Below are 19,233 nucleotides of genomic sequence, written 5' to 3' on the forward strand. Positions count from 1 at the left end.
GAGATACACTTAATGCTGGGATCCTTTCACTGAAGTCATATTAACTGCAGTTTAGTTCCTCTCAACTGTTTACTTACTGGTTTACGGGAGAGGTTTTGCCATTGGTATTTATCATGCCCTACATACTGATGGAGCTCATCTGAGGGTAAATTAAATGCATTTTTGAAGATATGAGAAACCTAATAGTGCCCTTAGTCATGTAAAAATATTGCAAAAAATGTAAGACTATGTTAAGACAATATATAGAAGTGGAAAGTCGATTTGATAGCAGACCAAGAGTACTGGAAAGACAGAAGCTGAAGGAAATTTTTGACACAGCTTGGATTTTTGATTTAGAAAACCAAATACAAAAAGTATCACAATCATGACATTATTTTTCACTTTATTTAAAAGGGGGTTGTCTCTGTGTGCAAGTAATAATTTTCTTTGCCTAGGGAAAAGATGGAAAATCAATTGGAAAAGGAGGCCAGATTTCGTCAATTGATGGCCCATAGTTCTCATGACTCAGCCATAGATACAGATTCTCTGGAATGGGAAACAGAAGTGGTAGAATTTGAAAAAGATAGAGTAAGTAAAATCATACACTGCATTTTCTTGTGTATTGGATAGCTCTGAAGCCAATTATAATCTTTTAATACTAGATAAGATTAAAAATATGATTTTGGTCTTTTCAGTTCTTTATTGTTTGGCAAAGAACCATGTAGGTGCACATGGAGGTGCACATGGAGGCAGCAAGTGCAGTTACAGCTACATGAAAGTAATTGATAAAACCAAGCTGTTACATACAAGCTTTATAATTTTCTTCATATGCATTATAAATAAAAATAGTTCCTACATCTAATGTTGCAGGGTACCCAGGTCCATCTAGTATAGGGCTCTTTAAGTTTGCAATTCACTGCAGACATGGAAGTGCTAAGGCAGCCAAAACTTAAGATGTGAAGGAAACCATGATATTAGAGGCCAATCTTTCACTCTTACAGGCAACGACACTTAAAATCTATGCATAAAATAGTTTTACACTAAGCTATTTCTCATACTTTTGCTCAGATATGCTGGTTAGAAATTTTAAAGTATTAAAAGTATTAATGGTGAACATGTATTTTAGTGCAACATTTCTTTTCAGTTTGAAGATCTGGGATGAAAGGAGATGCTAATCTCTTGCTTGTCTGTAGAGGAAATTAAATCCCTTTTGTATTTTGGCATATTAAGTAAAATTCTTATGTTTAGCAATCCAGATAACCTCTACTTCCTCTCATTAACTTAGCAGTATTTTTCTCCCTATAATTTCACTTTTTTTCATTGTAGTCCAGAATTTTTATTTTGCTGCTATGTAATTCTTGTATGTTCTTCTATTTGAAATGTTTGGCTGGTACATCACATTTGTTAGTGTTAATGCCAGAGGACACCTATAACTAATGGAATTGGGAGCTTATATGTTTACGTACAAAAAATAAAAACTTGCCTGATGCAGGAACCCTGTAAATGTAAGTACATAGTGCAAACATTCCATAATGCCTCTTGCTAACAGACACTGTTTGCCAGTGCAGTTGAATCACTTGTTATTAATATTTGCTAGGATGATATGGACTTGAAAGCACTTGGTTTTGATGTGGCAGAAGGTGTGAACGAGCCCTACCTCCCTGGAGACTGCGGGATCTTCGTTACCAAAGTAGACAAAGGAAGTATTGCAGATGGTCGGTTAAGGTAAGGTTTGACTTTGGAAGATACCTGTCTTTTTTTGGTCATAATAGACTATGAGCATATTGGAAATTGTCTTCATTGTTTTCATTTTTTGAAGTTCTTTTTTCTTTATCATTTGTCATGTGTATATTATTAATGTTGGTTGGGAAATCACACTGGGAAGACCAATGCCTAAAAGCATTACAGAAATTAAACACTGGTTGACTCAGCACTTAAAACTCAACAGGATTTGAAATGTTCTTTTGTTGCACTGTGCCCCATTTACTCCATTATTATCTCCTCAAATCTGTTTTTAAAAAGATCTATTTATTTAAATTTTGGGAAAGATGTGAGGCTAAGTTTTTGAGGGAGGGCAAGAGAAAAGGAGAGTAGAGCAAGGGATCATTTGGAATCATCTATTCTTCGTGTTGATAGCAGCTTTTTAGTGACTCTTCTCCGTACAAAGAGTTGCTTTTAAATAAGAAGTAGTCGGTACTGATTTAAGGATATACTTTTCCTAGTGAAGTGCAGGCTAGCAGTCCTGGTTTTCATTTAGCTGCTATTTAATGCTTTTTCAGGAATGGATAACTCCAGATAATGGAGGATGAGTTTATTGAGATCAGCTCTGTTGCATGCCTTTTCATGGAGCGTTATTCATGTGCAGTGTCCAGCAAAGTGTGCTTGTAACTGACCTGCCTAATTCTGTATATCTACCAGAGTGAATGATTGGCTGCTGAAGATAAATGATGTGGATCTTACCAATAAGGACAAAAAGCAAGTTATAAAAGCTGTTCTAAATGGAGGAGGTGTTATTAATATGGTGGTTCGAAGAAGGAAGTCTTTAGGTGGGCGAGTGATAACACCTCTTCACATCAATGTTTCTGGACATAAAGGTAATGACTGTAAAGGGTGGATGTAAATGGCACATGTTTGTTCAGCCAGATAAGGTTTGCCATAAAGGTACATGTTCTCTGAGCCTTTGCTTAAATCACACTTACCCTGTTATGACCTCCTGGATAGGGGTTTTCTTTTTTTTTTTGAAAAAAAACCAAGAATGCTTTTATTAATAATAGCTTCATTCTGTAAGTACAGGTTTTCTTTTTGTCCTTGGGTGAGTTTGAGTTGATTTTTTTTTTTAAATGCTTGTCTCTAGTTAGCTGCCAGTTTGGAATGTTCCTGGGAGTGTAAACAAGTCTGTTAAACCCAGTTACCCCATCTTTGTGTGATTATATTAATTTTTGGGATACTCAAAATCCTTGTTTTCCCTGTCTTGTTATTTCTTTGAAAAGGTTTTCAGAAATTGAAATTCATTTGGATTGGTAGTCGTATTTCTTTCTTGTGCAGGCAGGTCAGACATGCCATTTGAACAATATATTTGAATTGCAGAATCAAATTCTTTTTTGTGTATTTCAGATAGTGGCGTCAGTCTAGAAAATGGAGTATTTGTTGCTGCTGTTGTGCCTGGAAGCCCAGCTGCCAAAGAGGGTTCCCTTACTGTGGGAGACAGAATAATTGCTGTAAGTCTTAAGAATGCGTTTGCCTTTTTAAATTTTTATTTATTTTGAAGTGTTATCATTGATGCTAGTCTTTAAGATGCCAAACATTCCAATTAGTTTTTTATTTTTGCAATACTAAGTCCTTTTTGTAAATTTAGAATAGTTATTCTATATTAATTTTTTGTATGCTGAGTGATGAATATAATGTGCAGCTTACTTCCTGAGTTCATATGAGAATTTTTGTCAGAAGCATTAGCTTATTCTTCACACTTGGCTTATATATATGTATATAATGATATCTGTGATTCTTTTATTGACTAGGAAAGGTCAGTTCCAAAAAGGCATCCCTTTATCAGATGAGAGGTTTCTTGTCTTGTAAATGTTGGTACCACAGCTGTCCTCTGTTCTGGGGAGGAAGTGTGTCCCTGGGTGCATTTGCAGCCTTAGGGGATGGGTGTGGTTTGTGCACTGTGAAAGGGGAGGTGGTTGCTGTTGGTACAGCTGCACAGAGGGCAGGGGTTTTACACTGTGTCCCTGCAGGAATAGCAGATTGTACTCAGGAGTTTTCTATTCTCCACTCGTGAGGAATGCACTAACATCAACCAGACTTCAGTCGTGTATACGTTGTAGAGTAGTGTTTTCCCTGTCTCAGAGATACTCTACCTTAAATCCTCCCCACCTATTACCTTTGATTTACAGATGTCTGTTGTGGTTTCTTTTGTCTATAGATCAATGGCATTGCACTAGATAATAAATCGCTTACTGAATGTGAAGCCCTGCTACGAAACTGTAGGGATTCCCTTACTCTGTCACTCATGAAGGTGAGTAGCAGAAGCTAAATTTGCAGAATACTCTTGAACTTATACAGAATTATTCTAGTTGTTCAGGGAAGAGTATATAAAAAAAAAAAAAGAGTATATCAAAATGGGAAAAAGACAACCATCTGGATACATTTCAGTGGTGGTACACTCCCTCAACAGTTATTTCCAAGGTAAGGCTCTTGTGCCATCTAGTAGGAAATGGGACTAACTTACTCTCTTCTTTCCCATTTGTTTGCTGGTCACATGAAATGAGTGCTACCACAATTGCTTGCTGCTTCTTGTGTTTTGCTTCAGAGCTGCAGCACTTTTGTACGTGAAAGATAAACTGCCTGCTGACTAAAGAAAGGTAGCTTTTAGTCAGGAGGGTGTTGTGCAGAAAATCGAACTTTTGTTATCATGAAGATTAAGTACAAAGCTTTGTTTTTCAGGCTTATTTCTATAAAGTACTATTCTGATTTGCTCTCGAGTTTAGAATCCTATTATTCTGGGCCTGTCACATGGATTTTGAGAGTCGTAATTTCAGATCTAGAGACCTTGAGGTTTTAAGAAAGTAAGATGATGAAATGTTCGAGGGGAAGTAGGCAATGAAAGTTATCTTATTGGCATCACTTATCAGGGGCAGAAGTAGAATGCAGGTCCCTTCACTTTCAGTTGAGTACTTTTGCCATCATGTGGAGTTGCCCTTGGGGAATTATTCTGAAAATGTTACAAAAATTTTTTAGCTTCATTTAATCTGATGTTCTGTGCTTTGAATTGTATTTGTATTGATATTTCTAAGTGTATATTCAGGTATACATAAATCAAGGAGGCTAGGATATGACATACTAAACAGAAATCAGCCACAATAAGGTGATCACATGTGGTTTTCGTTTTAGGTTTTTCCTCAGAGTTCATCTTGGAGTGGTCAAAATATATTTGAAAATTTGAAGGATTCAGAAAAAATATCAAACTGTAGAGTTCATGCATCAGAGATACAAGCACAAAATAAAAGAAATCTGAAACTCAACAGCTCAACCCAGACCGACATTTTCAATCCAGACATCATGGATGGCAAGAAGGACCAGAGTGATCAGGGCAGCACTTCATTTTGTGATCACAAACCTTTCCCTAGTAACACATTACGAGTAGACTCTCGTAGGAACACAGTGCACAGTTGCCATAGTAATTCAGAACACAGTCTCAGCTCCTTCAGCCCAGAGACATATGGGGACCAAGGCTATGGAGCTGTTGACTTGGACAACAGGAGGCTGCCCTATGAACCTACAGGAACTGACTGTATGATGGTTGAGACAGCATTTGACAAAGGACATGGAACTAAGCACAGTGGTGGTACCTGGCCAAAAGTCATGGTTAATATCTCAGCAACAGAAACAGAAAAGTTCTCTGTGTACAAAAAGCCAAAACAAAGGAAATCTATTTTTGACCCTGATACTTTCAAAAGGCCACCAACTCCTCCCAAACTGGAGTACCTTTCCCCTAATCAGGTGACAGGCCATTCACCTCAGCCATCAAAAGCTGAAGTGGCTTCAACTCCTCCAACTCCTCCTAAGAGAAGTGACTCTATCAAATTTAAACATAAACAGCAGGCAAGCTCTGCATCAGAGTCTACAGTAACAACAGGATCACCACCCACCAGCCCAGCCACTGCCCAAGCTCCAGTTTCCTTGGCACTTAAACAGGACTCTGCTACTTTCAAAGGGCGCAGCAGGAATGCTGGGCATTATTATCGGGAGGAGGGAATTGACTGCACTCATCTATCTTCAAGGAAATCCTGTGAAGATGACATTGGCTTTCAAAGAGTTGAAGAGCCAGAGATTAAAAGACCAAGGCCAAAATCGGCTCCTGCTCTGAGGCATAAAATGACCCCTGTGCCCATTCCTAATCCTGCACTTCAGGTAGAAGATTGGTATATTGAAACACAAAGCTAGAAACTTTGAAGTGTATTAGCAGTGTGGTTTTGGGTGCCCAGTTACCTACCAAAGCAGGAGAAGCATAGCCTGTCCTCAAAATCCAGGTCCTCTGAACTCAGGCTTAGTTGACACTTGTATCAAGTATCAATTTGTGGAGTTTCAGTATTTAACAGGCAGTGGTGACCACCAAACAGAAAAATAAGAGTTCTGCTTAGCTGCCATATCTTGGGTTTTAGTGCTGCTTGTTGGAACATCTGGGCTCTTGAAAAAAGAAAAGACATAAATAAAAATGAAAAGACCTGAAAAGACATAAATAAAAATGCAAAGTATCAGCTTTAGAAAAACTGAAAATAGGGTCTCTGAAGTTTTGCATAAGTCAGATTGGTTGTCCAGATCACTGTACAATTTAATGGAAGAAGGTGTACCACCCATAATATTGGGTTTTTTTAAGTCTTTGTATGTGCCTAAATAGTTTTGTGCATCTTATCTGAAATTCATTGGGTGTTAGGCCCATTACACTGTAAAGGTGAACTGCTTATTAGAATGTGATGAAAACTCAAACTCAGCATATAATTTGTTAGAATAAACAACCCTGCTTAGAAGATGGTGGGTCATATCTTGACAAAGAGTAGATGGAAGAAAAAATTTTTGTGCTCTGGGAAGGACATATTTAGATGGGTGCATTATATAAAGTGACATAATAATGTCATTTCAGGTTCACTGCCTCAGATTTGCTCAGCTGGCCCGTAGAGATTTTTTTTTCTTTCCCAACTGAAGTTTATAGAAGCATTATTTTTTTTTTAATGTAATTACATCATAATGACTTAGAAGTTCATCTTCTTTTCCCTTAGTTGTTTATACCTGGATAATCTCACTCTGTTCACAGAATTTTAGAAGCAGTACAGATGGCAGAGCTGAATGGGAAGTAGTGCAGGGTTAGAGCCATATCCTGCAACAGTACTGGTATAAGAGAACAGTTGGAAGGTTTTTATGCCTTTTTTTTTTTAGTCTGCTTCCATTGTGTTTTGTCTGCTTCCATTCCTTATGCATTCCCAAACATTTTTAAGAAAAGTAGTTATGGAGAGCTTTAGGCCTCTGTGTAAGCACTGCTCAGCAAAAACAAAAACATGCCTGTATTACCAGCACTGCTTCCAGCACATTAAAAAAAAAACATAGTCCATACAAGCTACTGTTAAAAAAATGAATTCTGTCCGAGCCAAAACCAGCACAACAAATGACAGAAAAGCGTAAGGGTTTAATTTTGTAGCTGTAATCAGCAGATTTGGTCTGAAGAGTAGTATGGCTAAGAGAAAGGTCACCTGTTCTCATCAAGAACTGCACTGCAAGAAGTGAAGGAGGGCATATGCTAATGTCTGTTTTTAGCACATATGTAACAACAAAACAACATCAAGATATTGAACACATTTGAATAGGGGGTATTTGCTTTATGTAGAATATCAAGTTGATCCATTAGCACTGATAGTCCCATTCTTCGTTGTAGTGCATTGTCATGAGCATACACACTGCCCTGGTTATAATTATAGTATTATTTGTATTGTGAGAAATGAGTGAGGGAAGAGTTGCCAGTTGTGGCAAGGACAAATGTAGCTGAGGACTTGCGCCCAGGAGCTTTGTTAGCTGGAAGAGAGTGGGTGGTTTTGGCACTCACTGTTGAGGAGACCAAAAGGGTATATGGGGACATACTGCAGTTGCTTCAATGTACTGCCCAAGCTGTGTTACAGGTGTCAAGTAGACATTGGTTCAAGGCAGAGAGGAAAATTATATAATAGAATTACAGTGACTTTTTTTCTGGTTTGTTTCTTTAAGGTTACTTTATGTATTAGTTAATTTTTGTTTCTAGGATTAAATTAAAACTAGGTTCTATGATTCTTTGTTATTTTTCTTCTCTTTCCCCTGTCCGCCTGAAAATAGGCAGAGCTTTGTAACTCTAAAGGTATTGGCTGGAGAGCACAAGTGACACTGTGCCTCAAAATGTGGACATCATTCACTCTGAAATTTTTTTTCTGATGGAATTGCCCTTGTCCATTGCAACTACATCAGGCTGTTGTGACAGTAGTGCATGGTCTGCACGCATTCACTCCTGAAGTAGTATTTGTAATATCAAAATACAGTGTAGTTTAATTTGTAGCCATATTGGGTGTTGTCAGTTTACTTAGATGTGTATATACACAGTTAATTTTGTGTACTTTGATAAGCCGATAAAGTTAAGTGTACTTTAATTCCTGAGTAGCAGGTGGAACAATTACTAGTGCAGACATGAAAATGATCAAGTACTGGTTCTAAGAAGGCACCTCTGCCTTTTAGAGCCTTTGAGCTCTGAGTAACTCTTCATTTAATTAAAATACTGCTATCATAAAAACTGTGAGAACATTTTCAATAATTATTTTTCACTTTTTACATGCATCAGTCTCATATTTTGTGTTGTACATTTCAGATGTGTGAACACCATGTGCTGAGCCCTACACTTTGCAGCTCTCCTGGATCACTGTCAATATCTGAGCTATTCTCATGTGTTCTTAACTCACCAATGTCTACTTGTTATATACAGAACAGAAGTTGTGAAGTTCTAAAATCTGAATTTCTTGTTGAAGAAAGGTTACTCCACATGTACCTGGAAATGCAGGCTTAGAGGAAAATGCTTTCTGGCTTTTTAGCGAAATTTTCTGTAGCAAATGCTTGCATCACCAGCAGCTGAAATATCCTATGAAAGTGTTATTTTAATGGAGAAATGTAACTAAATCCTGGATGTTTCATTGAAGCAAAAAATATCAGTTAAATTGCAAATATTGGCCTAAGAAGACTGCAAAAGAAAAAAAAATAATAACAAAGTGGGATGGAGGAAAAATGGATAGAAGGACATCATTGAAAGACAAAGGTGTAAAAAACACTGTGGTGCTTCCACATTCTGGAATGGATACTTGAAAGTTTGACATTGCTTATTGTTCCACAGTTTGGCTATTTTACTCTTTTAAATCTCCAACTTCCTGTAATCAAATTTCTGTGTTCTTGTAGGTGCAGAAATATGCTCCAGCTAGTGAGGAGCATCTGTCTCCAGAGCTACAGGAATGGGCACCATATTCCCCAAAACGTTCTGCTAGGCACAGTGATGGCTTTGTGCCTGCTGCCTTGTACCCTGGCAGCATGTCAGGAGGTGAGTGACAGAACCTAACTGCTTTCTAGGAATGCCCCAAGGCATTTGTTCACATTGGACAGTATTGGGGATTAGTCAGTACTTCTGCACTTAGTTAAGTACAGAAGAAATACGACTCAGAAAACATATTTCCATGGTCTGTTGTAGTCTGAACATGGTGTGCTCAGCTTTTGGACTGTAAAGAAGTGAAACCTGCTTAAGAATCGCTAAGGAAGCTGGGCAGCTTCTGCCTGAAGGATTTGTTTTCATCAGTTTCTGTGCAGAGAATTTCTCAGTACATTAGTGCAGAACAAGGTGTAGCCTGTCCATTAGGGGGACAAGTAAGATTTCCAGTATTTTTGAAAGTAAATGGAGTATCCCAGACTTTAGCTACTTTATTTCTGAAATACTTACAAGGAAAAAGATCTGTTATTCAGGAAGTGAAACACATTAAGTTCTACCTGTTGTAAATATTTGGGATATCGGATATTGAGTACCCAAACTGACTGTGATCTTAATCTAAATAAAGGTTAAATGTGAGTGTGTTTGAGATATTAAGATACTGAAGAGGGGACTCACAAGAAGCTCAGTATATATCAATATAATCAGGTGGAACAGAAACCATCATTTTGTCTCAGTTGATTGAACAGTTGTTGGTATTGAAGTTCACTTTAGCAGGTTTTCCACTGACTAAATGGAGTGCTTAACGAGGTAATTAGGATGTTGTATGCTAGTTAATTTGAAATAGTCAAGAAGCATTTGGTAAATGTGTTGTCAGTCAGTTTGCTCATTCTTTAGTGTCTAGTCTTAGATTTCAGTTTTCAGCAGTTGTATATTAATCTTAAATTTCAAATCAAGATAATACTGATTTTTATGAGTTTATCCTCTCTTCTTGTAAAGCCCCAAACTCCTGTAAGGTCTAGAAATTATGGAAGATTTTATTCTTACTGGAGAACATGAAGGTAATAATCTGTGTAGCTGGAAAAATGGAGAGCTTCAAACAATGGTGTCCCAGTCAGTTTTCAGAATGTAAAGACATGCTCAAGAGTAGCTCACACCAAGAAGCTTTTGCTCTTCTTTGATTTCCTTTACTCTTCTCTCACTTTCTCTCTTTCTCAATGATAGTAGAAAAAGTAATAAAAGGTATTATTTCTAGCCTTGTAGTTAACTTTTATCTTGTATTGATATTGCATGATATTTTTGCACAATAACTGAGTCAAGTCAAACCTACTAGACAATATTAGACAATATGAGTCTATGTCTTGAAATGAGAACAAGTCTTTGCTGTTGCGTTCTATGACACCAACTCATTTAAGAGAAAATTAGAGTGGTTTAGTACTGAAGGATGAGTGTACTTAAAAGAACAGCTTGAGTAGTAAGTTTCAGAAATAAATATTGAAATTCTAGAATTTAAAGTCATGTTAGAAGTGGGCCTCTTTGAGGCAACAAAAGAGAGGAACCAGAATAATTTTAGCTACAGTCAGTTCAAGTGCCAAATAGAAACATGCATGGTTGGATGACTAAATGCAGAATTTTCATTCCTGAATAAAAATCTTCTGTACTTTAAAAACAGAGCATCTTTTGATTTACTAGCACATACTAAAATCATATGCTGTGAATGGCTTCATTTTGGGTAATATAATCTACTTTATTACTGACTCATTACAGAATTAGAAACAAGATTTTAAACATGCATGTGTTATCAAAAAGGTGTTGTATGGTGCTTAATAATGTATTTGTATGCTAATATTTTTATTTATCATATATGTAAATGTTGTAATATATAATTATAAAATATTAAGGTATATTTTAAATCTGTGCTTTATATGGTAACAATGTTGATAAGAATATGCTTTTATCATCTGAAGCAGGGACGGTACCAAGAAGCTTAGCACCATGTCCTGCAGTGACTGCTGTTATGAGAAATCCAATCTATACTGCCTGGAGCCATAGAGTTCACACCAGCAATTGCCCATCAGTTGCCAGCCAAATATGTCATCAGCATCTGCATCCCAGGTGTTTTGAATTTTTTATCTCCCTAAAATTTTGTTTTCATTAGGATAAAATTGCTTCTGGTAGTTTGGTAGAGTGCAGAGTAAAACACACTGCTGTTGAGTGTTATTTTGATCCAGGGTTCTCAAAACCATTACTACATTATTAAATGTGTTCTTATTGCATATAAAGGATGTGCCAATTTCTTTTGTGTCTTTCAGTAACCGATGGATTAGGTTTTTCTCTGCCCCACTGACTGATACTGACAAAGAAATTAACTTTTTAATTAACTAATTTCTAATATTTTTTCTTGTCATTGCCCAAACAAGCAAAGCTTTCTTCTCTTTTATAGTACTTCAAGGCTATTTTTACTCTGGCTTCTAATAATTCATAAAACTATGGGACAGTGTGAAAGTGGGAAAAGAGAAGCATTCATTTTATTCAGTAGCATAGGGGCTAACCTAAATTTTTTGTTGGCCAGTTTCTATTTGCTGAGGTTCTTTGCCCAATTCTAACTGTTGCCCTATACTGCTTTTCTTTTGATGTAGTTCCCAGCATCAAGGTCGCCTGAGTTTGGACCTAAGTCATAAACACTCCAATGACTACTCTGAAAATTCACGTACAAGAGCATCTCATGGCTCAAATTCTTTGCCATCTAGTGCCAGACTTGGTAACTAGCTTTTCTGATTTATTTACTGTGGGATTTCTGTATATTGGAGAAAATTATAAATGGGAAACTCCTTGAGTACCCCTGTTACGGCATTGTCATCGTTGGCAAAGCCTAAAAGCTTCTGGTGTTCCTTTGCTTCATTTCTTTTGGGTTTATGGCTAAAGATGTTCCCTGGAAGTTGCTGTGTTTAGTTTGTTCTTCACAGTCTCTTTGAAATGGTCTATGTGTGTGAGGGATTCTCCTTTCCATGCCTGTTACACTTTGAAAGTATCCTTAGAGAGATGGGAGGCAGGGCCAAAGGCTGACATTCCATGAGCTGGCGAGAGGAAAGAAAAGGAGAGAGCCCCCTGAACAAAAAGTCAAGGATGACTAATGGTCAAATGTAAACTTGTATTCTTGGAAAATAAATTATGCTTATGTTAGTTGATTGACATGTAAACTTTTTTTATGCCTAGCCTAATGATGCCAAAGCAAATGCATGCTTTGTAGAAGTGACATTTTAACATTTTAGGTTTATTTAAATTTTAATTTATGTAGTAACTGGGGGTTTTGTAAGTGTTTGTGCTCCTGTGTTCTGTCAAAGACTGAGTAGAGTATGGTAGCTTTATAAGCACAGCAAAAAGGAGCATAACTATTTGCAACCAGTATCAGTGATGTATTCATCCAAGCAGAATGTAATAAGAATATTTTAAATGCCATTTGCAAAGTCCTATGGATTCTTAGTGAACAGAGATGTTAGATTCTTGCTTGGACTTAGAGTAAAGTTTAACTTCATAGGAAAATACTCAAAATATTTTTTCATACAAGAAAAAACAGTGCATATATACTGTGTAGCTGTGTTGTGCTCTGTTTATACTGACTGTGTAATCAAGATCATTTGCTACAATTATGATATTCACAATTATGAGGGTAGTCATCAAAGCTCTTGTCTTGATCATTTAGAGGCCATTTTAATCCTCATTGAAGAAGTACAATCTAAATGTACTTTTTGTTTAATGTAGCTGCTTTTACTTCTGTCATTTTAATGTTTCCTTGTTTTAAAAATAGGTTCTTCGAGTAACTTGCAATACAGAACAGAACGAATTAAGATCCCTTTAACACCAAGATATCCAAGGTCCATGATGGGCTCTGACAGAGGTGAATTATTTCATAAGTAATTTTAATTGTACTGTTTTCAGTATAACTGATACAAAGCCCTTGCAGTTGTTAAATCAGGTTGCTCCACGATCTAAGTAGGACAATTTTATTAAGATTACAAAATCTGCATTTTGCCAGGGAAACATTAAAAAAGAAAAGAAACTTCCACTAGAAAGTTGTTTTTTTCTGATAGCTGACTTGAGTACTTGGCACACTGAGTAAAAGTGCAGACAAAAGTAAGAATAAGCATTGCTGTATGTTTTATAGTTGTCATTTCTTCTAGAATGATGCCTTGAAAATTTTAACAGTGAGATAACTTGCATTTCTTTTTTCAGTCTTTAAGTGTATCATTTACTTACGTTGTATCACTGATTGTAAATTATACTATTTGAAATGCAGTGAAAATATTCCAGTACTTTGCTCAAAATTGCTTGGTGGAAGATGTTTAAAGACAAGCAGTAGTTGGAGTGCTGTGGAATCAGGAGTTTGCTGTCAGCAATCAGCAACTCTTCACTGCCATCATCGCTCAGATGTTCTGCAGCCTTAATGTATTGTATGCAGTGCTTTTCCTAACTGGGCAAATACAATTCTTAAAAATAGCTTTCATTTGTGATTACTAATTTGAGTTTATTTTCTCTAGCTTTTCAAAGGGAGCAAACTGTGTCAGGGCACTTGTTTGGTAGATTACTTAGGGAGCGGACAACCAGGGTAAAGGTGCAAACTAAGTCATGTCAAGCTTGTCTGAAATTTCAGAGCTTTCTTGTCCCTGTGTAGGATTCATGCTTGGGTTCTGTTATCTTTTTCAGGTGTTGCATAATATATCTCCTATGTAAAGGGAAGGGCTGCACATAAATATTTTATTTGGAAACAAACCTACATATTAGATTTTTATTTTACTTCCGTCCTGTCTTTTATTATTTTTCTTTAACGTGCTTTTCAGACATGCTCATGGTGTAGCTTGTCTGTAACGTTGTCTCCTGTTGAAAACGGCAGTAGTTGTTTGCACACTTAGAGAGGACGGATTTAACACAGAGTCATTAAGGACAGTAAGTGTGCACTGTCTGAAATGAGTTACCTTGTCTGCCTAAGCCCATTACATGACTAACAGATAGTGAACAGACAGCCCTCTTTCTTGTCTCATGTGTGTGATGTCTTTCACCCTGTCTGGGTAGATCTGCCAACTTATAACAGATGCAGGATACTAAAACTCAACTGTTGACTTTTCCTAGGCTCCTTGTCACACTCTGAATGTAGCAGTCCCAGCTTGATTACTCCTCCCCAGTCACCTCTTAACTTGGAAACGTCTTCCTTCACCAGCAGCCAGTCTCAGAACTCCCTTTCTACATTACCGAGGATTTCCATTAGCCCTGTATCTGTTGGAGAACGTAGAAAAGATAGGTAAGGTCCCCAGGTTTTTTGTTTTTACTACAAAGGTGTCTGAGGAAATTTTGTGTGTTTATTAGGCTGAAGGAATGTGAACATTTAATTTAAATGATGAATACATAGGTGCAGAGGTGCATCTCAGGGCCTGTTATTGCATGGTTTTATTTTCTTTAGAAAGTATGTAAGCGATCCTTTTGTGGATTTTAAGAATAAGTGATTTCATAAAGGTTTTGTTTCTTCCATGTTAGATTAATGACCACACCAAGTAAGGGCAGTCTAAATTGGAATACACCCTTTCAGTTCAACATGCTTATTTATGATAGCCTTGTTCTGTACTCTGGAAATCTAAACAAAATTAAGACTTAGTAACGTCTGATAGCTAAATATCAGGTGCCTTAGCATTGCAGAATATGTGCTCTAAACACTGTGCCTTGATTCCATATAACCAGATAACGTGAAAAATTGAGTGCATAACTGTGGAAGAACATATCCATATGTACAGATGCAATTTTACTGCTCTGACTGATCCCTTTGCCTGTACCTGGACCACTGCTAGTAATAGCATTCAGTTTATGTGTAGCTGCTTGCAGAATTTGAATCTAATGTGATAGCTTTCTTAAAAACATGTGCTTTGTGTTTAATGACTTTATATTTCACAAATGAATATTTCAAAGATACGTTGCTTATAGTATCAGTCTTGGACATCTGTTTTCATTTCATCATGATCTAGCTAGAGCGAATATATGAAAAAGTTTACACAAATTCAAAGCAGAGAACAGTAAGACACAAATTTGAATCAGACTTTTATTTCCAATAAGGCAGCTAAATGCCATTCTGGCAGTGTAAAGGAGCTCCCATGTGTTGAAATAGGTTACATTTATGTGGAGTTCAACACCCCTTTGTATGCGTGATTTCTGTAAAAACACTGACCACAAGAAATGTGAATGGTAAAGTTATAAGGATATTCTGTATTCTAACCTTTCTGGCAGTAATAAAAATGTATTCATAAAATGTTATATGAAACTTCTGTTTTCTTTGAAGATTTTGTGGCTAAGTTATCATAGCAATTCTAGAATGTTTTGTGTACAAAGAACAGTGTTATTTTGAAAGGAAATGTAAAGAGGTTTTTGTGAATTTTCATTCTTTCTTACTTCAGTGTGACTTCTGTACTACATGTACTCAACTTGTGTTCTTGTATAAATGTTCCTCTGATTGTCACTTGCAAATTCCAAGTCAGAATGTCTTTTCTCTTTCACATGACTAATGATGTGAGTGTTCAGCTGAACAAGCTGGGGTTTTGACACTCCTATATTTTTGTGTCTTTGAGCACAAGATACACCTTCTGATCTCTGGGAAATAACAATTTTTGTTAACGTTGATCAGATTATTGAAGTACATCCAGGTTCCAGCCCCATCACTCTTGCTGTGCTAATGTATAGTCTGAATTCACTTTCTAAAAAGAGTATAATTCTAAGGTTTGGTGTTGGGTTTTTAAAACAAAACAAACTATTAAACAGTTCTTAGTTTAGGAAAGTAGCTACTTATATCTGTCCTAAGAAATGTTTAAATTTTGGGGGTTTTATAAGCTTTCTGTTTCCCACAAAATACAAAACTGACCTTTCCCCAGATAATAATAATATAGAAGGGAAAAAAAAAATCAATGTTTCTGTTTGTTCTGTTGATTTTAATTTAAAGGAAAATTAAAAGATCTTATCAGTTAAGACTTTTTCTCTATTCCATGTCTAGGGATCCTGGCAGGCAGTCTGAATATTATAGAAAAGTGCTTAGCTTGATTTTGATAACACTGCTTATCAAGTAAAACATCTTTTTAATGTTATCATTCTTTTTTACTTTATTACTGATTTGCTATACAGGCGTAGTTATCTGTCATCCTGTACTTACTAGAATTCTCAGATAGGATCCTGTGTAATTTGTATAGGTTTGATTCTTTCTTATTCCAATACAAAACAAACAAACTAAAAATGGGTGTGGTAGATGAAAAAGCAGAAAAGTACAATAAACAAAGCTCAGAAAGATGCAGTTCTAGTTTTTTAATGAGATAATACACCTTGCTAAATTTTCTGACATGAAGAACCTTCATATAACATTGCTTACATGCTCAAAAGTGAGTGAAAAAAAAAAATCAGTTTTCTGCAAGTTACTAGAATTTAGTTAATTTAGGTTACATGCAAAAAATGTGAGCATCAGTATTAAGTTCAGTACATTGGTAAGCAATTGCTGAGGGCATTACTTCTAACAGTGGTGTAACATAACTGTGTTCCAGACTTGCATTCATGTCAGCAGCCAACAGTTTTTATCTCATTTGCATTAATAAGCTGGCAAACTATTGCGCCTCTGCTGCAGAAGGCTACCAAAAGGATCCCTCCAAAGTCTGGCAATATGCATAGTTATGAAACAATATCCCCTTCCCTCTGCCCCCAGCTCCAAATCCTACTTTTCCAGAAAATATCCTTCCTCAGCCTCACTCACTGCAGTGGTAGTGAGTGAAGTCCAGTTAACTCTTCTTGTCTCTGAACAGCACAAAAAAGTAGTTTAAGCAGTTGACACAATTTAGAGAACATCTCTATGGCACAATGAAATGCTAGGAAAGAAAACATTCAAATTAATGCATGTCAAATGCAGTATAGTGGTATTAAAATAAAAAATACACCACACCTGGTGCCCAAGCTGTTTCATTCACAGTGAGCTCAACTGTTAACACCTGGTGATGCCTCTTGCTGTGTAGACATTATTAAGTTTATAATAGTAGAAACCAGGACTTTTTAGAAGGCTGCTGTTTGTTTATACACATCATGAATGGACCAGCCCCATTTGTACAGGTGGATAGATCCCAAATACGGGGGGAGGAAAGAGGAATGTATCAGGGTTTTCTTTTGTATACTTACTTGTTATACTTACTGGTGTCTTACTATTGTTTGTCTTGTTCTAAGTGTTCTTGTCTTCTCAAATCTTCTACATCTTTCAGATATCTGTTCCGTAATAGGTCTTTTCTGAGAATCCCTGTGGCTCCTAGGCCTAGGTTCTCATCACTAAGGAGTTTGAGGTTGGCCTGATCTAAGGTTGTCCTTCTCGAGCAGTATTGCGCACTTTGTGCTTTTTTTACGTTTGGATAATTGCCCTGAGGAGAATTTGCATGGTAATTGTAATGCTACCATGCAAACTGCTGTCTTAATGGCTTGAGTTTGCAACTGCTTAATTTTCATTACTAATTTATGTCTCCCAGCATACAAATATGAAATATGGTATTTGTGCTTTGTTGTCCTTTGGTTTACCACCTTATTATTCATTAAGTTTATTTTCACTGGCAATGAAGACTCCCAACATTTGTATTTGTAATATACCCTTCTGGAATATGGTTTGACAATGACATATTATATACAATGGTTCAATTCCTTTCATATAATATGCATCTGGAAGCTTCTTTCCTATCAACTTCATGACCATACTATTTATAATTCGTATTTACCATCATTTTTAGAGCAGTCATGTACCTGCTATACATTTACTTCTGCCCCTGTACATTGCATGGTGTTAAGGGAATGCATTTAAGACAGTTGACAGTGGGTTTTTTAAGTAACTGTTTAAAACTGTTTTATTATTACGGTTCAGACAGGCATAAATATTGCATGTAACTTTGATATTGTGGTGGTTCAAGTGCAATTTTTTTCTAAATCAGTTTTAACTATCTCCTCTAAAAGGCCCTACATGGAAGAACCACGCCATGTTAAAGTGCAGAAGGGTTCTGAGCCACTCGGGATTTCCATTGTGAGCGGAGAAAATGGTGGAATATTTGTCTCTAAAGTAACAGGTGGGAGCATTGCCCATCAAGCTGGCCTTGAATATGGTGATCAGTTACTGGAGGTAATTGTTTTCTTACTATTTCTAAGGTTTAATAAACCAGTTTGTATGACTGCAGCCATAACAGCCTTCCCCAAAAAGGCTGTTGGGAAGCCTTGTGCACTGAGATGCAGCAAAGAGTACTCTCTATTGTAATATTCCATGACTGTGACTTTTTTCAGCCTTTATCATAAAAATAATGTCTTTTGATGATATACCTACATCCCATCTTATATAGATATAATTCAATTTTAAGCTAGTTAGTTTCAGTACTTTAAAAAGTCCCAACACCATACTCTGCCTGGTGAGGTGAGTACATTTTCAAGCAGCTGGCTTTTACCGAGCTTCATGCTGTTGTTGCTGTGCCATATCCTTAGCTAAGATACCTGGTTAAAAAATTACTCATGCAGGCTCAGTGATGTTTCTGCCTACTGTGTTCGATAAACACACAGAGTAGCATTTTGTAAAGCACAGACCTGCTTTGTAAATGTAGCATCATGTTAAAGCACCTTCTGTTGCACAGTGTTTCTCATACTAAAATAGATCTGAATAGATCTGATTTATCTTTAAATTCTGAATTTACTCAGATTGGTGATCTGAATCAACTTGTATTTAATCAGTAATATCAAATCATAGCACAGCTCAGAATACATATGTCTTTTAACAGTGAAAATATTGTTAAACTCCTTGTCAGGTTACCAGATACTTGAAAATTATGATGATTCCTTCCAAGGAATAAACCCTAGAAATCACTGTCTAGCAACATTTTCATTCTCCTATTTGCTCCAGTGGGATTAAGTGAGCATTTAGACATTAAACTAATTAGGACACTGAAAGAATGACTTTGCTAGTTTTGCTAGTTTGAAAACTTGACATTCTGGTTTGTGCAATTTTTCCATAGTTTAATGGAATAAATTTGAGAAATGCTACAGAGCAACAGGCTCGGCTAATCATTGGGCAGCAGTGTGACACCATCACCATTCTGGCTCAGTATAACCCACACATGTATCAGCTTGGCAATCACTCACGGTCAAGGTAAGGCTGGCTAGACTTGGGAAAAACCAGCTCTCCTGTCCACACAATTATTTAGCTAGTACTAACTTCTGTACACTTAATATGTTTGCAAACATGAGCA

The 19,233-nt window shown here is 36.6% G+C and overlaps 1 protein-coding gene across 5 annotated transcripts in view; it reads left to right on the plus strand.

The window, feature by feature from the left end:
• Window positions 1–19,233, plus strand: part of DLG5 (discs large MAGUK scaffold protein 5) — a 98,263-nt gene that overhangs the window by 67,253 nt on the left and 11,777 nt on the right. For 4 of the 5 annotated variants that reach the window (XM_069019287.1, XM_069019286.1, XM_069019285.1 and 1 more), the window contains exons 11-23: window positions 435–567; window positions 1,577–1,704; window positions 2,398–2,573; window positions 3,094–3,197; window positions 3,905–3,997; window positions 4,873–5,892; window positions 8,941–9,079; window positions 10,927–11,074; window positions 11,599–11,720; window positions 12,768–12,857; window positions 14,087–14,255; window positions 17,960–18,122; window positions 19,000–19,133. In XM_069019287.1, coding sequence (XP_068875388.1) covers window positions 435–567; window positions 1,577–1,704; window positions 2,398–2,573; window positions 3,094–3,197; window positions 3,905–3,997; window positions 4,873–5,892; window positions 8,941–9,079; window positions 10,927–11,074; window positions 11,599–11,720; window positions 12,768–12,857; window positions 14,087–14,255; window positions 17,960–18,122; window positions 19,000–19,133 — 2,619 coding nt within the window. The remainder of the gene's footprint in view (window positions 1–434; window positions 568–1,576; window positions 1,705–2,397; window positions 2,574–3,093; window positions 3,198–3,904; window positions 3,998–4,872; window positions 5,893–8,940; window positions 9,080–10,926; window positions 11,075–11,598; window positions 11,721–12,767; window positions 12,858–14,086; window positions 14,256–17,959; window positions 18,123–18,999; window positions 19,134–19,233) is intronic. The other variant, XM_069019282.1, reaches the window with a different exon arrangement.

This window comes from Aphelocoma coerulescens, chromosome 6, assembly GCF_041296385.1.
Source record: "Aphelocoma coerulescens isolate FSJ_1873_10779 chromosome 6, UR_Acoe_1.0, whole genome shotgun sequence".
NCBI lineage: Eukaryota > Metazoa > Chordata > Aves > Passeriformes > Corvidae > Aphelocoma > Aphelocoma coerulescens.